At 43.6% G+C, this 16,991-nt stretch overlaps 1 protein-coding gene across 1 annotated transcript in view; it reads left to right on the top strand.

The window, feature by feature from the left end:
- Positions 1 to 15,065, top strand: part of LOC126225244 (neuropeptide FF receptor 2-like) — a 245,209-nt gene extending 230,144 nt beyond the window's left edge. Inside the window, exons 7-8 of the mRNA XM_049942211.1 lie at positions 2,733 to 2,867; positions 14,798 to 15,065. Coding sequence (XP_049798168.1) covers positions 2,733 to 2,867; positions 14,798 to 15,065 — 403 coding nt within the window. The remainder of the gene's footprint in view (positions 1 to 2,732; positions 2,868 to 14,797) is intronic.
- Positions 15,066 to 16,991: the final 1,926 nt, after the last annotated feature.

The following is a 16,991-nucleotide window of genomic DNA, read 5'->3' as shown; positions in this document are numbered from 1 at the left end:
CTGATGATGGCCATCTCATCAGCGAATCTCATCACTGATACCCTTTCACCCGAAATTTCAATGCCAGTCATGAACCTTTCATTTCCGTTATTGCCTCATCGATATACAGATTAAAAAGCAAGGGTGAAAGACTGCATCCCTGTCTTACACCCTTTTTGATCTGAGCACTTTTTTCTTTGTTATCCTGTCCTACTGTTCTCCCTCGACAAATCCCACGGGTGGATCTTAATTCTCTTCAGACTTGTTTCCATTATAAAGTGCAACGTCAGAACTGCCTCTCTGCTGCTTTTACTTTTCCAAAACCGAACTGATTGTCATCTAACAGATCCTCAGCTTTTTTTTTTCATTCTTCTGTGAATTATCGTTGTCAGCAGCTTGGATATATGAGCTATTGAGCTAACGTGCGATGGCTCCGGCATGTATCTGCCCTTGCTGTCTTCAGAATTATGTCGAAGATTTTTTACCGAAAGTCTGATGTTAAGTCGCCACGCACATAGATTCTACACATAAGCTTGCATAATCGTTTGGTTACCAATTCCCCCAATGACTCAAGAAATTCCTTCTCTCTTACTTGATCTTAAATCTTCAAGAGGTATTTTCCCTCTAACACTAGCACACCTGTGACTTCCATATCGACTCCAACTTCTTCTATCACGTCATCAGACAAATTTCCCGCCCCCGTCATAGAGGGCATAGAGGCCTTCGCTGTACTCAGTCCACCTATACGTTATTTGCTCTGTGTTTAACAGCGTGATTCCCATTGCAGTGTTAATGTTGCCACCCCTGCTTTTAAATTCACCGAAGCTTGCTTCGACTGTTCTACACGCTGTAACTCCACCCGACAATCGTTTCTTTTTCGATGTCTTCACATCTTTTCTGTTTATTTCATTACTATCGGCTTTATGTCGCTGTATGACCACCTTTCTCTGAACATTTTTGTACTTCCTTCTTTCGTCGATCTATTAAAATATTTATTTTGCTACCTAAGGTAACTTCGCACTTACCTTTGATATACCTATGCCTGTCTGTCCATCTTTGATTGTCTTCATTAAAGATGCCCACGACTCTTCAGTTGAACTACTTCGTGTAATATTCCTTATAGCAGTATCCACAACCTTAGCGAATTTTAAACCGTCTCATCACTTTTTAGTACTTTAGTACCCCACTTCCTTCCAGAATGATTCTTCTGGACGATATTCTTACAGTTGAGCCCACTCTTCATCATTACTAAGTTGTGATCTGAGACTATATACGCCCCTGGGTACGTCTTACAATCCAATATCTGATTTCAGAATCTCCATTTGACAATGATGTAATGCAGCCGGAATTTTACCTTGTTCCGCGTCTTTTTCAACTATACCTCCTCCACTCGTGAGTCTTGAACAAAGTATTCGCTATTACTATAGGAAATATATTGCAGAACTCAAGAAGCACTCCTGTCTCTTCCTCAGAAAGCAGTAAACCACACTTAAAACAAATGGGCGTCCGTGGTACATGTAGAAAGTATTTGGCAGCAAACTAAAATCGAGGAAATATACTCTAGCTTTTTATCCTTGGAATACTGTTGCGTACATTCTGTTGAACAGTAAAGACAAAATCACAGCTTTAGAATACAATGGAATTTGTAGGATTTCCTACACCTTTGTGCCAGTTTATATGTAGGCCAAGCTCACTGGGTGACAACTATTAAAGTAGCTGAGCATGGAAGGAGTTGGAGACTGAAAAAGAAAGATTCCATCTTTGCTGAAAACGCTCTAAATGATTATAATTCTGATGGTATTAAATGTGATGTTCTACTCAGAGGAAGTAAAAGCAGAAAACTAACATTACTCGAAATTCTGGCTATTAATAAACACCAAAAAAGACTCCTGATCTGATCCTTACTGACAAAACAGTTTCATTATTCATCCTTACTAATGTGGCCGTGACCACTTAGTATATTCCTCACCATTACATAAAATGCTTGTTACAAGTGTTGACCGCCAACATTCTGTAGACTCCTTTCTCCTCTTTGGCGCCCCACCTTTTCTTTTTTTTTTTTTTTTTTTGGCCTGTTCATCATATTCACCAGTTTGTCCATATAACAAAGTAAGCTGTGAATAAACTTGTTGTAGCTGGGATTCACAGTCATAAAGAATTTTTTGAAGGACATCATCTTCAGCTTTCATTATGTTGACATGGCTTAAAGCCATAATATCAGCGCTTGATAATTGCCTAAGGCCGAAATCGCAATAGTGTAATAACTCATAACAGTCACTGGCGTGAAGATGATGTCCTTAAAAAGTAAGCTGTGCTATTACCCCCTCACACAGTGTTTTTGGCTTATATATTCCTATACTTTTAATCTAAGCATGTAAATTAACATTAGATTTATTTGTCCAGAGCTTCTTTGTGAATTATGTTATACGTGGGAGTGTATCAACATATAGTCGTTAAACGTCATATATATTTGGGAAACAATCTTCGTACAGCTATAACCTCTCACTGATGTTGTGTAGACTGTCTGCTTGGTACTGAAATATCTGACGAAAGCATAGAAACCCAAAAGCCGGTTCATAACGAACTATTAAATAAATATTATTGTGGAACATCAATGCTGTGTATTTAAGTTTTTAAGTAATGCTACATGTTATGTTAGTGTTACTATTTGTGTTGGAATGCAGTTCCTAGTGAATGCATGATAGGCACCCATATCTGGGTAACTAAATACGCAAACTTTCAACTTGTTACAGACTAGTCAATCAGATGGTGGCTGAGACGTACGACAATGGTGCCACGTATGACGTCATATACACCATCTTCGTGTGGTTTGCATTCTTGCACACTTTCACCACACCTTTCTACTTCTATGTCTGGAACGATGGTCCGTAAGTATCATCATATAGTATTACTTGCAAATTAATGAGCTGTTCATTTTTAAATATTGCCCATGATTTAATGCAAACGGCGTACCGAACGAGGACCAGGCGAGAACAGGTGACCCCTCCCGCCAAAGAGGGGAAAGAAAACCTTCGCAGACCCATCTAGCATCCTGTCTTGCCAAACAGACAGACGTATGAGTCTGAAGAAAGGCCATGTAATGTATTCTGATTAGTAGCAAGGGTACCCACAGCTATTTGGAAATCTCAAAACTGTTTCGTCTTTCATCGCGAAACCAAGCTTGAGTTGTTCCCCTCCATAGCACCGATACTGGGTACTGTCTTGTTTAATACAGTAGATATCCAGACAATCATTATAGAACAAACGACCTGACTTATACATAACTATTCATGACCATATTAACCAACTGACTAAACACAGTGGTTTCCATTTCGCGACCGATCGTTCCTCTCTTTCCTAATATCCCTCGTACATTCTTCCGGCGGGAAAGATCAATGCAGCCGCGATCTGGGCTGCGTTGGATATAAACCAGATATAATAAGTCAACTGTCCGAGAAATAACTGCAGTTCCGTCACATTCCGCGGGGTGGAGAGTCTCGGATGGCCAGCAAATCTGATTGAACAGGACGAACATCCTGTATATTAAAAACATGGCCTAAGAACTGAATTTCAGTCTGAAAAAATACACATTTGACCAGGAGACACTTCAAATCTGCAGCTGAGAGTACTTTACCTGTCTCGTAATTTGATAGAACCGAACTTTTACAGTAAGCTGTTCTAAGTAGCGTTGGAATATGGCAGGTGCGAAAGTGCTGCCAAAGGGTAAGCGCAAAAAATTGAACGATTCTAAATTTGTGTTGACCACCAACACTTTCTGAGGCTCCTCATCTAGAGGAATTTCCAAAACACATCTCGTAAGTCAGTTTTTGAAAAACAGCAGCCTGCACCAAGCCTGTCCATTACTTCCTCAGAGCTAGGCAATGGATAAGTATCAATTTTCTTTTTATTCACGGTGGATTTAAAGTCAACACAAAGGCGAAGTCTTCCAGAAGACTTTGGCATGATTACTAAAGGAGAAGCCCATTGAATAGCCTGGATAGGAGGAATAACTCCATTGTCTTGCCATTCTTTAAGTTCACTTGCAACTTTGCCTTTAAATGCATGAGGGTAGGACGTACCCGAATAAACTTAGGTTGCCATTGTCCTTCATTGTACTCCGCGGCAAAATATTATTTGCTCTGCCAAGTCCTTTAGAAAATAAAGGAGGAAACTCCGCAAGCAATTGAGTAACACTTTCTTTTGGGATGAAAGCATAAACAGAAAGTACATTGTCCTGAATAGGAAGACCAGAAATATAAAATGCATAGAATATAACCCAAAAATATTTTCACAGTCTCACGAACGCAAAATTATAAATGTCACTTTTCTGGTATGAGACTGGAATGTGGCAGGCAGACTACATGTAATGAGCACTGGAAAGTTGTGTGCAACTATTTGCCAACTGTGACGAGTCCAGCTGTTCATAAGTGGCATGATTAAGCAATGTAACGAAAGTGCCAGTTTCTAACTGAAGTCACACACAGTGTCCGGCAATGACTAAGATCACAAATAGTTTGGCTGACAGCACTTGGTCGGGGTGAACATATCCTGAATATTTTTTTCAATTCAATAAAGTTTACCAACAGCCGTTGACTGTAAGATATTTTATTTTATTTTTAAAGCAACCAGTTTCGGCAATTCATTTTACCATCTTCAGGCCCCATACGCTTGTTTCGACTCAACAAACTTATCGTATAGCGCTATAAAAGTGGATATCGTGAATCCCAATTGTTGTGCAGCTGATTCATACGAAAGCGTGACGCAGTTGCTGTCACGCTTTCGTATGAATCAACTGTACAACGATTGGGATTGCTTCTTTTATCGATTATCTGAAGTGTTTCTTCTGTCACCCCTGATTTCCTCCCGGTTACCTTCTTTGTACCTATATTTTTCTTTCCAACTCCTGTGATTGCCCATTTTATAGATGTCCATTCCTCTTGAACTGTACTGCCTACTGAGCTATTCATTATTTCTGAATCTATAGCCGTAGAGAACGTCAGGCATATCTCGTCATTTTTTAGCATTTCGGCATCCCACTTCTTTGCATACTGATTCTTCCTGACTAACCTCTTACACTTCAGCCTACTCTTCATCACTACTCTTCATCACTACTAAATTGTGATATGAATATCTGCTCCTGGATACGCTTTACAACACAGTATATTATTTTGGAATCTCTGTCTGACTTTGATGTAATCTAACTGAAATCTTCCCGTATCATCCGGCCTTTTCCACATATACCTCCGGCTCTTATGATTCTTGAACAAAGTATTCACTGTTACTACCTGAAATTTATTCCAGAACTCAGTCTTTCTCCTCTATCATTCATTTTCTATTCAGAGTAAGAGAACGCCTTTTATGTTCTAGTACCGCTCCCTGAATCTTTTCCGTAACAGACTTCCAGTCGAGCGTCGCCGTTTCGAGTGGAAACGATCAATGATGATACCGTTAGACGTATGCCCATCCACTGCTGTAGCCCACGGAAGAACCGTGTCATCAAAATCTCGCAAAGTAAGAAGCCTGCCTTTAACGTCATTAGGTAGTGCACCATAATCATCGATTACAGCCTTCAGTCGATGATCTCTGCAGGATCGCGGAGTAGAACCATTAAGTCATCAGCATATGCACGAACAGTTATAGTCCCTCCGGAAAGCGTCCAACCTTTCAGCTGGGATGCTAGAATTCGAAGTAGGGGCTCCAGAGACAACACACACAAAATCGTTGACAATCGCACTTCCTTGAGACAGTACCCGACGAATATTTATCGGGGGCGTGAGTTGGCCATTAACAACCACCGAAGGTGAAATATCCGTAAACAGATTTAAGAGCACTCGCCGTGTGTCAACAGTAAACCCAACTGCCTCCAGAATCCGAAGCATAAAGTCGTGGTTAACACGATCAAATGCCTTGTCAAAGGCTAGGAAAGGAAAGGCACAAGGAACGGACGTTGCAGCAGCAACCGAAACCACGTCACGACACTGGATTATAGGGGTAAGAATGGTACTACCAGATACGCAGCTTTAATGTATTGCGACAATCGTCTCCATTAGAGCCGACATCCTACTACTCGAATTAACTGCCTTCAGCACAGTCTTACATTCAAAATTTAATAAAAATAACTGGGCGAAAGCTATCAGGGGCAGCCGGTCCAGGGCGTTTCAGGATTAAAACAATTTCCCCACTTTGAACGAGGTCGGCATAACTCTACCCTGTAACACTTCATTCAAGAAGTCCGTTTTTTCTTCATCTTTCGTTTCACCCTCTTTGGGGTACGCTGGATCAATCATTCCTTTGTGCGTTGTTCTTTTCTTAGGGCCCAGTATTTCTTCATTCTTTCTGATCTTCTTCTCCTCTCTTCTTCCGAGATGAAGGGTTTGGACTTTTGTGTGGATTTGTCTTGGAACCTTCATCTTTAGTAATTAATTTAGCAGTTCGATCAATAAGTGAATTTTCTGAAATCTTTAATTCCACTAGGTCTTTCCCAGTTTCGTTAAACCAGTTGGGCTTCGTTTTTCGGTTACGGAAGAAGTCAAAGATTTGTTTAGTTAATCTGTTGGAATTCATTCTGAGAAGATGACCATAAAAATTTATTCTCCTTTTTCGCATAGAATCTGAAAGTTTTTCAATTTTCTTGTAGAGAGTTTCATTTTTGATGTATATAATCTTATTGTCTTGAAATTTTGGCCCAATGATTTTTCTTAAAATTTTTCTTTCCTTTAGCTCAAGTTTCTCCATTTGGCCATTGAAATTCATGTTAAGTGTTTCTGCTGCATACAGTGCTTCTGGCTTAATCACTGTCTTGTAATGTGTAATTTTGGACCCCCATGAAAGGGATTTTTGTTGTATGTATTTTTTGTTAGTTGGAAGGCCAATTCAAGTTTATAACACAGTTTATAACACTTAAAACACTTGATAATGGCACTTTGAAGCCGAAATCATGATTGTGTAAGTGTAAATGTAACACCGTATATAAACAACAGTCTAATGGCGGTACTGACTTTAAAGAGACAAGGATTTATGGTCAGATGAGTATAGGGTAATATCAATAGCAACAGAGAATGGCATAACGGGAGAAGGATTTGTTGCGAATAGGAAGGTAGAACTGAGAATGAGTTACTGCGAACAGTTCAGAGATAGGGTTGTCTTCATCAGAATCGGTAGCAAACCAACACCGACAACGATAGTTCAGGTATACGTGCCGACATCGCAAGCCGGACACAGAGACAGAGAAAGTATATAGAACCGGTAATTCAGACGCAAAGGGAACGAAAATCTAATAGCCATGGTGGACTGGAATGAGATTGTATGGGATGGTGTAGGGTTAAGAGAGATTATGGGCTTGGAACTAGGAACGAGAAAGGAAGAACAGTAATTGAGCTCTGGAATAAGTTTCAGCTAGTAATAGCAAGTGCTGTGTTCAAGAATCACAAGAGGCGGAGGCACACTTGGAAAAGGCTGGGTGATATGGGAAGATTTCAGTTAGATTGCATGATGATCAGACAGAGATTCCGAAACCAGATACTGGAGTGTATGGCGTGCCCACGAGCGGATTATAGACATAGATCACAATTTAGTAGTGATTAGAGTAGGCTGAAGTTTAAGAGATTAGTCAGGAGGAATTAATGCGCAAGGAAGTGGGATGAGGAAGTACTAAGGAAAGAAGAGACACGTTCGAAGTTCTCTAAGGCTACAAATACTGCAATAAGGAATAGCTCAGTAAGCAGTTCAGTTGAAGAGGAATGGACGTCTCTAAAAAGAGAAATCATAGAAGATGGAAAGGAAACATAGGTACAAAGAAGGGGACTGCGAAGAAACCATGGGTAATAGAAGAAATACTTCAGCTGATCGATAAAAGAAGGAAGTACAAAAATGTTCAGGGAAATTCAGGAATACTGAAATACAAGTCACTGAGGAATGAAGTACGAGTAAATAGGAAGTCCGGGGATGCTAAGACGAAATGGCTGCACGAAACATGTGAAGAAATCGAAAAAGAAACGATTGTCGTAAGGACTTATTTAGGATATAGAAAAGTCAAAACGATCTTCGGTGAAATTAAAAGAAAGGGTGGTAACATTAAGATGAAATGGGAATTCCACTGTTAAATGCAGAGGAGAGAGCGGGTAAGAGGAAAGAGTACATTGAAGGCCCCTGTTAGAAGGAAGATTTTTTATGATGTGATAGAAGAAGAAACAGGAGTAGATGTAGAAGAGATAGGGGCTCCAGTGCTAGAATCAGAATTTAAAGGAGCTTTGGAAGACTTAAGATTGAATAAGGGAGAAGGGATGGATGACATTCCATCAGAACTTCTAAAATCAATGGTGGAAGTGGTAACAAAACAGCTATACACGTTGGTGTGCAGAAGTTGTAAGCCTGGTGATATACCATCTCACTTTCGGAAAAATATCATCCACCCCAATCCGAAGAATACAAGAGCTGACAAGTACGAAAATGATCGCACAATCAGTTTAACAGCTGATGCAGCCAAGTTGCCGACAAGAATAATATACGAAACAATGGAAAAAGAAATTGAGGCTGTGTTAGATGACGATTAGTTTGGTTTTAGGTTGAAATGGCTCTGAGCGCTATGCGACTTAACTGCTGAGGTCATCAGTCCCCTAGAACTTAGAACTACTTAAACCGAACTAACCTAAGGACATCATACACATCCTTGCCCGAGGCAGCATTCGAACCTGCGACTGTAGCGGTCGCGCGGTTCCAGACTGTAGCGCCTGGAATCGCTCGGCCACTCCGGCCGGCTTGGTTTTAGGAAAGGTAAAGGCACCATCGAGGCAATTCTGACGTTGCCGTTGATAACGGAAGCAAGACTAAATAAAAATCAAGACACCTTCACAGGGTTTGACGACCCGGAAAAAGCGTTCGACATTGTCAAATAGTGCGCAAGATGTTCGAAATTCTGAGGGAAACAGGGGTGAGCTACAAGGATAGATGGGTAATATACAACATGTAGAAGAGCCAAGGAGGAATAATAAGAACTGATGCATAAGAACGAAGTGCTCGGTTTAAAATGAATGTAAGACAGAGATGTAGTCTTTCGCCCCTCCTGTTCAATCTATACATCGAAGAAGCAATGATGGAAATAAAAAAAGGTTAAAGACTAGTATTAAAATTGAAAGTGAAAGGATATCAATGATACGATTCATTGATGATAAAAGAAAGAAAGGTTCAAGAGTAGAATCAAAAGTCAAGTTGAAAGGGTATCAATGATACGATTCATTAATGATATTGCCGTCTCTGTGTAAGTGAAGAAATATTACAGGATCTGATGAATGGAATGAACAGATTAATTAGGACAGAATTTGGATTGTGAGTAAATCTAAGAAAAACGAAAGTAATGAGAAGTAGCAGAAATGAGAACAGCAAGAAACGTAACTTCAGGATTGATGATCAATTATATAGATGAAGGAATTCTTCTACTTTGGGAGCAAAATAACCAATGACAGGCAGAGCAAGGAAGATTCAAAAGCAGAGTAGTACTGCAAAAAAGGCATTTCCGGCCAAGAAAAGTCTACTAGTATCAAACGTAGTCGTTAATTTGAGGAAGAAATTTATGAGAATGTACGTTTGGAACACGGCATTGTGTGGTAATGAAACATGGACTGTGGGAAAACCGGAAAAGAAGAGAATGGAGACATTTGAGATGTGGTGCTACAGACGAATGTTTAAAATTAGATGGGCTGATAAGATAAGAATCGGAGAGGAAAGGAATATATGGAAAACACTGACAAGAAGAAGGGACAGGATGATATGACATCTGTTAAGACTTCAGGGTGGACTTCCATGGTACTGGAGAGATCTGTAGAGCGTGAAAACTGTAGAGGAGGACAGAGACTGGAATACATCCAGCGAATAATTGAGGACGTAAGCTGCAAGTGCTACTGTGAGATGAAAGATTGCACAGGAGAGGAATTCGTGTCAGGCCGCATCAAACCAGTCAGAAGACTGATGACTAAAAAGAAGTGAACCATAACGATGATTATACCCGAACGTACGTACACCTCTTCGTCCAAAGCACATCGACGGCGACGAATGTCTTTCTTGAGATCCCCAAAAATATGGAAATCGCACTGGGAGAGGTCGGTACCGTATAGAAGATGTGTATGGGTTTCCCAGTGAAACTTTTGCAGCGTAGTCGACTACCCGCTAATAATACGATACCCGCCCACATGTTGCCGAGGTTGTTTCAACTACACTATAGAAGTTTCGATGGTAGCCTTTACATATCCTCCACGCAGCCCCGATCTCCCCCCCCCCCACCCCCCAGCGATTTCCATATTTTTAGAGCCCTGAAGAAAGACGTTTGTGACCGTCGAGTTTCTTCGGACGAAGAGGTGCACAACTGGCTGCAATCGTGGTTCCGTAGGCAACTGTGAACATTTTTTCATTGAGGCATTGTCCCTCTTGTTTCACATTTGAATAAATGTATTAACAGTTGTGGCGACTACTTTTGAAATAACAAACAGTTCACTTATTTTTTTCCGTGTCTCATTTTCATCTGCCTGCCCTTATACACCGTGCAACACAATTAAAGGATCGCTTTTTCAAAACCCCGTAATTGTCTCTCACTGCGACGTAGAAGTTTGAAATTCCACTCAAAGATGCCTACATGCTTCCTCTGTAACGATAGAAAAGAGTGACGGCCTGCGACGTCACCCTCTGGATCGACGACGCTTCAAATATCACCGTGTTGACACATAAGAGGAAAAAGTCCAGAGCTCAGATATTCTTATGACGTATAAGATTGTTAATGATATCATATTGGCACCAAATTTCACCACAATTCTACCCAACGCCACCATGGATCTGTCACATGATGGGAAGATTATCACACGCCTTATTACACTCCTTTCGACGCCTCTGCAGTGGAGGTCAGAACTGTAACACCCAGCGTTGAGATCACACGGTTTTCATGTGAGTGGCCAAGGGAAACATTTCACATATACCACCGCTCAAAATCGACACAAAAACACCTAGGGAGTGGCATAAAGGGCGCCAATGAAACGACCCCTTTCCATGGAGCATTGATTTCCATACATTTCGCTGTCGAGAACAAGTGTTCGCATTGCTATGAGCAACAGGACGACATTTCTGACAACCTTTGCCACTTCTGGCAACGGCCTTGCCGCAGTGGCTACACCTGTTCCCGTCAGATCACCGAAGTTACGCGCTGTCGGGCGTGGCCGGCACTTGGATGGGTGACCATCCGGGCCGCCATGTGCTGTTACCATTTTTCGGGGTGCACTCAGCCTCGTGATTCCAACTGAGGAGATACTCGACCGAATAGTAGCGGCTCCGGTCAAAGAAAACCATCGTAACGATCGGGAGAGCGGTGTGCTGACCACACGCCCCTCCTATCCGCATCCTCAACTGAGGATGACACGGCGGTCGAATGGTCCCGCTGGGCCACTTGTGGCCTGATGACGGAGTGCTTAGTGCTTTTGCCGCTTCTACGATCCCAGAAGTTTCAACCCTTCGGTAGGACATTGTGAGCCCTCATTTTCACTGGACATAATCGCGCATCTTTGGAGTGCAAGTTGGAACCACAAGGGGCTGTTCTGAACCATTCGACGAAATCTGCATGTGAACCAGAGCAGCAAAGTGTGCTTATGCATTTACGCTCTCCTGGTTCACGTCCTACTGTGATGTTGTAAGGGGGGGGGGGGCGGGGGGGGGGGGGCGGGGATGTGGAGGTACGTCAGTGACATATGAATGAATAATACGGCAATGGATCCCTCACTCTTGATAACACCTGTCTGTATTTATAGAGAATTTTAAAAAGTTCTTTTACAAAGAAAAGCTGCAAGGCAGCCCTAGGTGCCTGCAGACAGGTAACAACTTGACACCCCTCTAATGTCAGTTGCGTGCCTGCAGGCGCCTAGAGCTATTTGCTAGGTTATCTCTGTACAGCACGGTTTTAAAATTCTCTATAAATGTAATCAGGTGCAACTGAGGGTGTTGTCAAACGAGGGGAGGGAGCAGTCTTGTTGGAGGTTGGAGGGATCGTTTGCCATGTTATTCACAGATGTGTCAATGTCGCACTCCACTGTGATCACGCCACGTAGAGCGTGAAACAGGAGGTCTGAAAATGCATAAACGCTGTTTTCAACTTTCATCGAATGGGTTTCAACGGTCCCTAGTTGTTCCAGCCTATACACCAAAGCTAAAATTTGGCTCCCACTGCACTCCAGAGTGGTGTGATTATGTTCAGTGGGGATGTAGCCCCACAATGTCCTCACAGAAGTGTTGAAACGTCGGGGAGAGTAAGCAGTGTCGAAGATTGTCAAGAACGTCCTCCTGTTGCTCATCGCAGTAGCAAATGTCGTTTTCGACCGTAAGATGTGTGGGAGTCAACGGTTCAAAGCGAGAGATGACTTCCTTGTTATGCCAACCCCTGAGGCTTTTTCGTGCCAATTCTGAGCGGCGGTATGTCTGAAATGTTTTCCTCGGCCACCCATAAAAAATCGGCTTAATTTCAAAGCTTAGTGTCGCGGTTCTAAGCTCTGTCACAGAGGCATCAAAAGAAGGGATTAAGTGTGAGAAAGAGGGGCTGTGATGACCTGCCCGTTTTGTAAGAGGTCCACGGTAGCGCTGGGCAGAATTGTGGTGAAATTCGGTGCCAGTGGGACGTCATTTCCTCACCTTATACGTCACATGAACTTCTGAGCTCCGGCCTTATTTTCCCGTGTGTCGACACCTGGCTGTTCGAAGCGATGTCGAGCTCGACGCTGACGTCGGAGTGCGTCACACTTTTGTACCGTTAAGCCGTCGGCACAGGGGACGAGTTAGCTAACGTTGACGTGGCGCTCTACCTGTTTCGTGACGTCACTTCCTGGTATTTTGTATTGAGAAGCCATTTCATTAGATAATGTAAGATGCGCGATACGTCAGCGACGTGTCACGTAAAGCACAACCAGTAGGAAGCAAGAACGCTCCGTACGTCACATTAGAAAGCTCGAAGTCCTCAGAAAGCAAGAAGCCATATTGTAGTTATCTTGTTCAGCAGACGCCCATATTCTGTAGGTTTTGTGTTACACCTTATCGACCACGAATATATGTTGTTTCTAAGGACCAGCACATTCATTGTATCGAGAACGAATGGTTATTGGTACGATTTGTTGCAATGAAACTACGGGAAACGTCATATTGGTGCTTAAAGAAATTTTCGTATTTATTGCTGTTTAAAGGCAACGGCACATTAAAGATTCTTGCTGGAATTTTTTATAGTTAAAGGTAAATTAGTAATACATCAGCTATCAAATCCCATAAAAGACTATGAGATAAAATCCAAAGTTTCTTACGACGAACCAACAACCTAGAATAGTGTGTAGAGGTGCCATGTTACAATGAACAGATTATAGGCGGGTATATGGCCTCAAGTCCTACTGCATGTATTTTTTTTCTTCATCTCCATGTTTTCCGGAAGATTGTGGGACTCTGTTACACAATTAATAGACATAATTTCTGTAGTAATTAATATTATGCAAATGCAAGTGCGTTCTCTGTCAGCAGCGAATTTGTCCGATTTGGTGAACTTCTGTAAGCTGATATCCTCACTGACCTGGACATGTATCTTTCATTTTTGTCTTATAACATGTTCACAAATATTTAAGTTTCCACTTATCAATACCACAGACAGAACGACACGACTGGTATATGGACAAGGGAGGAGCTAATGCAGGAATTTTAAGCTCGTCCGTATTAGTGAAGAAACTGTACTTTTTGCTAGCCAAATAAAGCCAACTCCGATGGGGAGTGGTCAGAGCGCAAAATCACTTAACTAGCTCTTCCCCTGTGCCCACAGGCACGGAGATACCGTCTGCGGGCACGTCAGCATCAGCTGCCTCGTTCCATGTGCCGATAGTTTTACAGATGAAATTGTAGGAACCTTTGAGCGAAATTTCAAACTTCTGCGTGTCATTGGGAGACAATTACAGTATTTCGAAAAAGAGACCCTTTAATTGTGTTGCGATGGAAGAAGAAATAGCTCCGAGATTAAACGCCAGTTAGTGTGGGTACCCTTGCAACCAGTCAATATCCGTTACATGTTCTGGATTTCTTCAACCCACCAGGTTAGCCGAGAGCGCTAATGCGCTGCTTCCTGGACTCGGGTAGGCGCACCGGCCCCCGGATCGAATCCGCCCGGCGGAATACCGACGTCGGCCGGTGTGTCGGCCAGCCTGGATGTGGTTTTAGGCGGTTTTCCACATCCCGCTAGGTGAATACCAGGCTGGTCCCCACGTTCCGCCTCAGTTACACGACTCGCAGACATCTGACCACATTCGCACTATTCCACGGATTACACTAGACGCAGAGAGCTGGGGTACACTAAATCTGTCCCAGGGGGGTACAGGGTGGCAGCAGGAAGGGCATCCGGCCACCTCTTATAACAAACCTTGCCAAATCCGTTTCTAACCGTGCCGACCTGCGACACTGCGGGACAAGGCACCAGCGAAAGAAAGAAAGTTCTGGATTTCTTCAAGCTGATACCAAAGTGATATACATTAATTTCTTTGACGGGACAATCTGCGAGTTCCGTCTGCCGAGATCGGATGGAGGTTTGCTTCTCAAGTCTGCCTTTCAGTGGGAGCGCTCTTGGTAAGTGTATCACTTAGCATTTGAACAGAGTAGTTTTTCGTAGGAAATCCCGAGCACTCTCGGCGCGGGTTAAGGATGTGGTTGGCTAACGTAATAAATCATCGAAAACAAACTGTAGGCAGAAATTCCTTTTGCTCTGATATAAGATTGCCTGTCAGCTAGTGCTTCTGTACGGTGCGCAAGTGTGTGCGTGGCGTTTGCGCAGGGTGACGAAGGAGCAGCTGAAGATGTTCCTGTGCCCGGGCAGCCGGCGGCGGCTGCGGCGGCGCAGCGAGCGCGCTCTGGAGGCGGTGGTGGCCCAGCAGCAGCGCGCGCTACCGCGCCGCCCCCAGTCGCTGCCCCTCGAGCTGCCCCTCCCGCCGCTGGGGCCCGCGCTGCCCCCGTCCTCCGACGAGTCACCCGTGGCTTGCGCGGCCGTCGCCGCCGCTGCCGCCGCCGCCGACGCAGACAGCGACACCGTGGCGGCCGCCTGATGCCAGCTCTCCGACCCGCTCATCCAGTAATGGGCGAGGTCGGCCGGCTGCTCGCCGACGGCAGCCTTCTAGGGCACTGGGCGCTCCCTGCTTTGCGTCACGCCCACTGCTAAACTGAAAAGCCCGCTGGGGTATTGAGGAAAAGGAAACACAACTAGGACTTTCTTTTGCTGAACAGGAACCACTTTGGTCTCGAAATCGTACCGTCTTGCGTATTGCCACGAAAAATGTCCAATTTCATTCTTGCCGCCCGCTGAAGGCTGGGTCCCACTAGGTCACTAAGTTAGTGGAGTGGCGGGTGATTATAGGTGCTCTGATTCAAAACAGTTGGCACGACGCTGGTGGATCGTACTACTCCAGCCAGCAGTACACCAATCGAAGCCTTGCATTGTCAGCTCCCCGTGTGCTGCCACATCTGCTGTGCAAAGCAGTTTTCCTGCCAGATCTCGAGAGGGACACCCTTCCAGGACGCGAACATTTCTTCTATCGCACTCCAGTCCTTTTCTACGCCGGCCGCTGTGGCCGAGCGATTCTAGGCGCTTCAGTCCGGAACCGCGCTGCTGCTACGGTCGCAGGCTCGAATCCTGCCTCGGGCCTGGATGTGTGTGATGTCCTTTGGTTAGTGAGGTTTCAGTAGTTCTAGGTCTAGGGGACTGATGACCTTAGATATTAAGCCCCATTGTGCTTAGAGCCATTTGAAGCTAATTCTACTTATGATCATATTTCTGACGTGTTCAGAGACACTGTAGAGTTATGTACTTTGTGAATTGCGAAATTAGTAGGAGATTTTTGTATAAGATAGAGAGTTCAAACTTCGTTCTTGTTACAAGCTATATACTGAAAAAATTTGCAACAACAAAAAAATGCCATTTTCCTAAGGCTGCACGTAGCAAATGTAAGGAAATACGTATTTTGGTAAGTTCCACTACAGAGATAGGTATTTTCGCAATCGAAAAAAAAAGAACAACATAACTCTGGCCATAAGTAAAATCAAGAACAGATTTTTCAGTTGCCTGGACACACTACAGGCGTGTGTACCTTATTTACATTTCAGGCTTTTCATATGGTTTTTGTAGGAGATAAAGACTTCAGTTCTACTTTCTCTCGCGGGAGAGGCTAGGGCGCTACGGTGGTTACTTACAGACAATGTATTGGCGATACCGCCACAAATTGTGACCTTCAACGTCAACTGCCAAGTAGTTTAAGTTAAACTATAGTAGTTCAATGGGGAGGGGCGTGGAGTGGGACGGTTCGCCTTCCCGTATGATACCGTTAGTGGTCAACTTTCGACTACCTCGGTAATTTTGGAAACTTGCGGTAAGGTTCTATAGGACCAAACTGCTGAGGTCATCGGTCTCTAGGCTTACACACTAATTAAACTTACTTACAGTAACTTACGCTAAGGACAACACACAATCCCATGCCCGAGGCAGGACTAGAACCTCCGGCGGGGACTGTCTTGGCGTGTGCTCTGTAGCAGAGCTCTTCCTGGAAAGAGGTTAAACGTATGAAGGAGAGAAGATGGTTACGAAACTGACTTGGTCGAGGAGATTTGCTTGGAGTATACAATGAGACTTTTTCATACCTCATCACATCTCATAACCACTCCTTTCGTATGTAATTAGTGTCACACGTGACGGTTGTATCATCACATGTAGCCGACACGTGATGCTCAGATGACTGAAGACAGAACGACAGGAAAACGAACTGCTAAACTTTAATAAACGGAGTTCACACCTCTTCTTTTGGTGTGGGGCGAAGTTGCTTGATCGGCTACTATCCAACTTCCTAGACCGTGGTCAATAACCTGAATCACTCGCCACTCGACGAAATTACTGTTCCAAAGGGAAGGGGCCTCAAGAGTTCAGCTGCACTACTCTGATGTACTTTCGCCATATGTGCTGTCTGGTGCAGCAAATATATGCT

The sequence above is a fragment of the Schistocerca nitens genome, chromosome 1, assembly GCF_023898315.1.
Source record: "Schistocerca nitens isolate TAMUIC-IGC-003100 chromosome 1, iqSchNite1.1, whole genome shotgun sequence".
NCBI lineage: Eukaryota > Metazoa > Arthropoda > Insecta > Orthoptera > Acrididae > Schistocerca > Schistocerca nitens.
The sequence above is the reverse complement of the archived record's forward strand: the minus strand, read 5'-3'. Positions and strand labels throughout refer to the sequence as shown.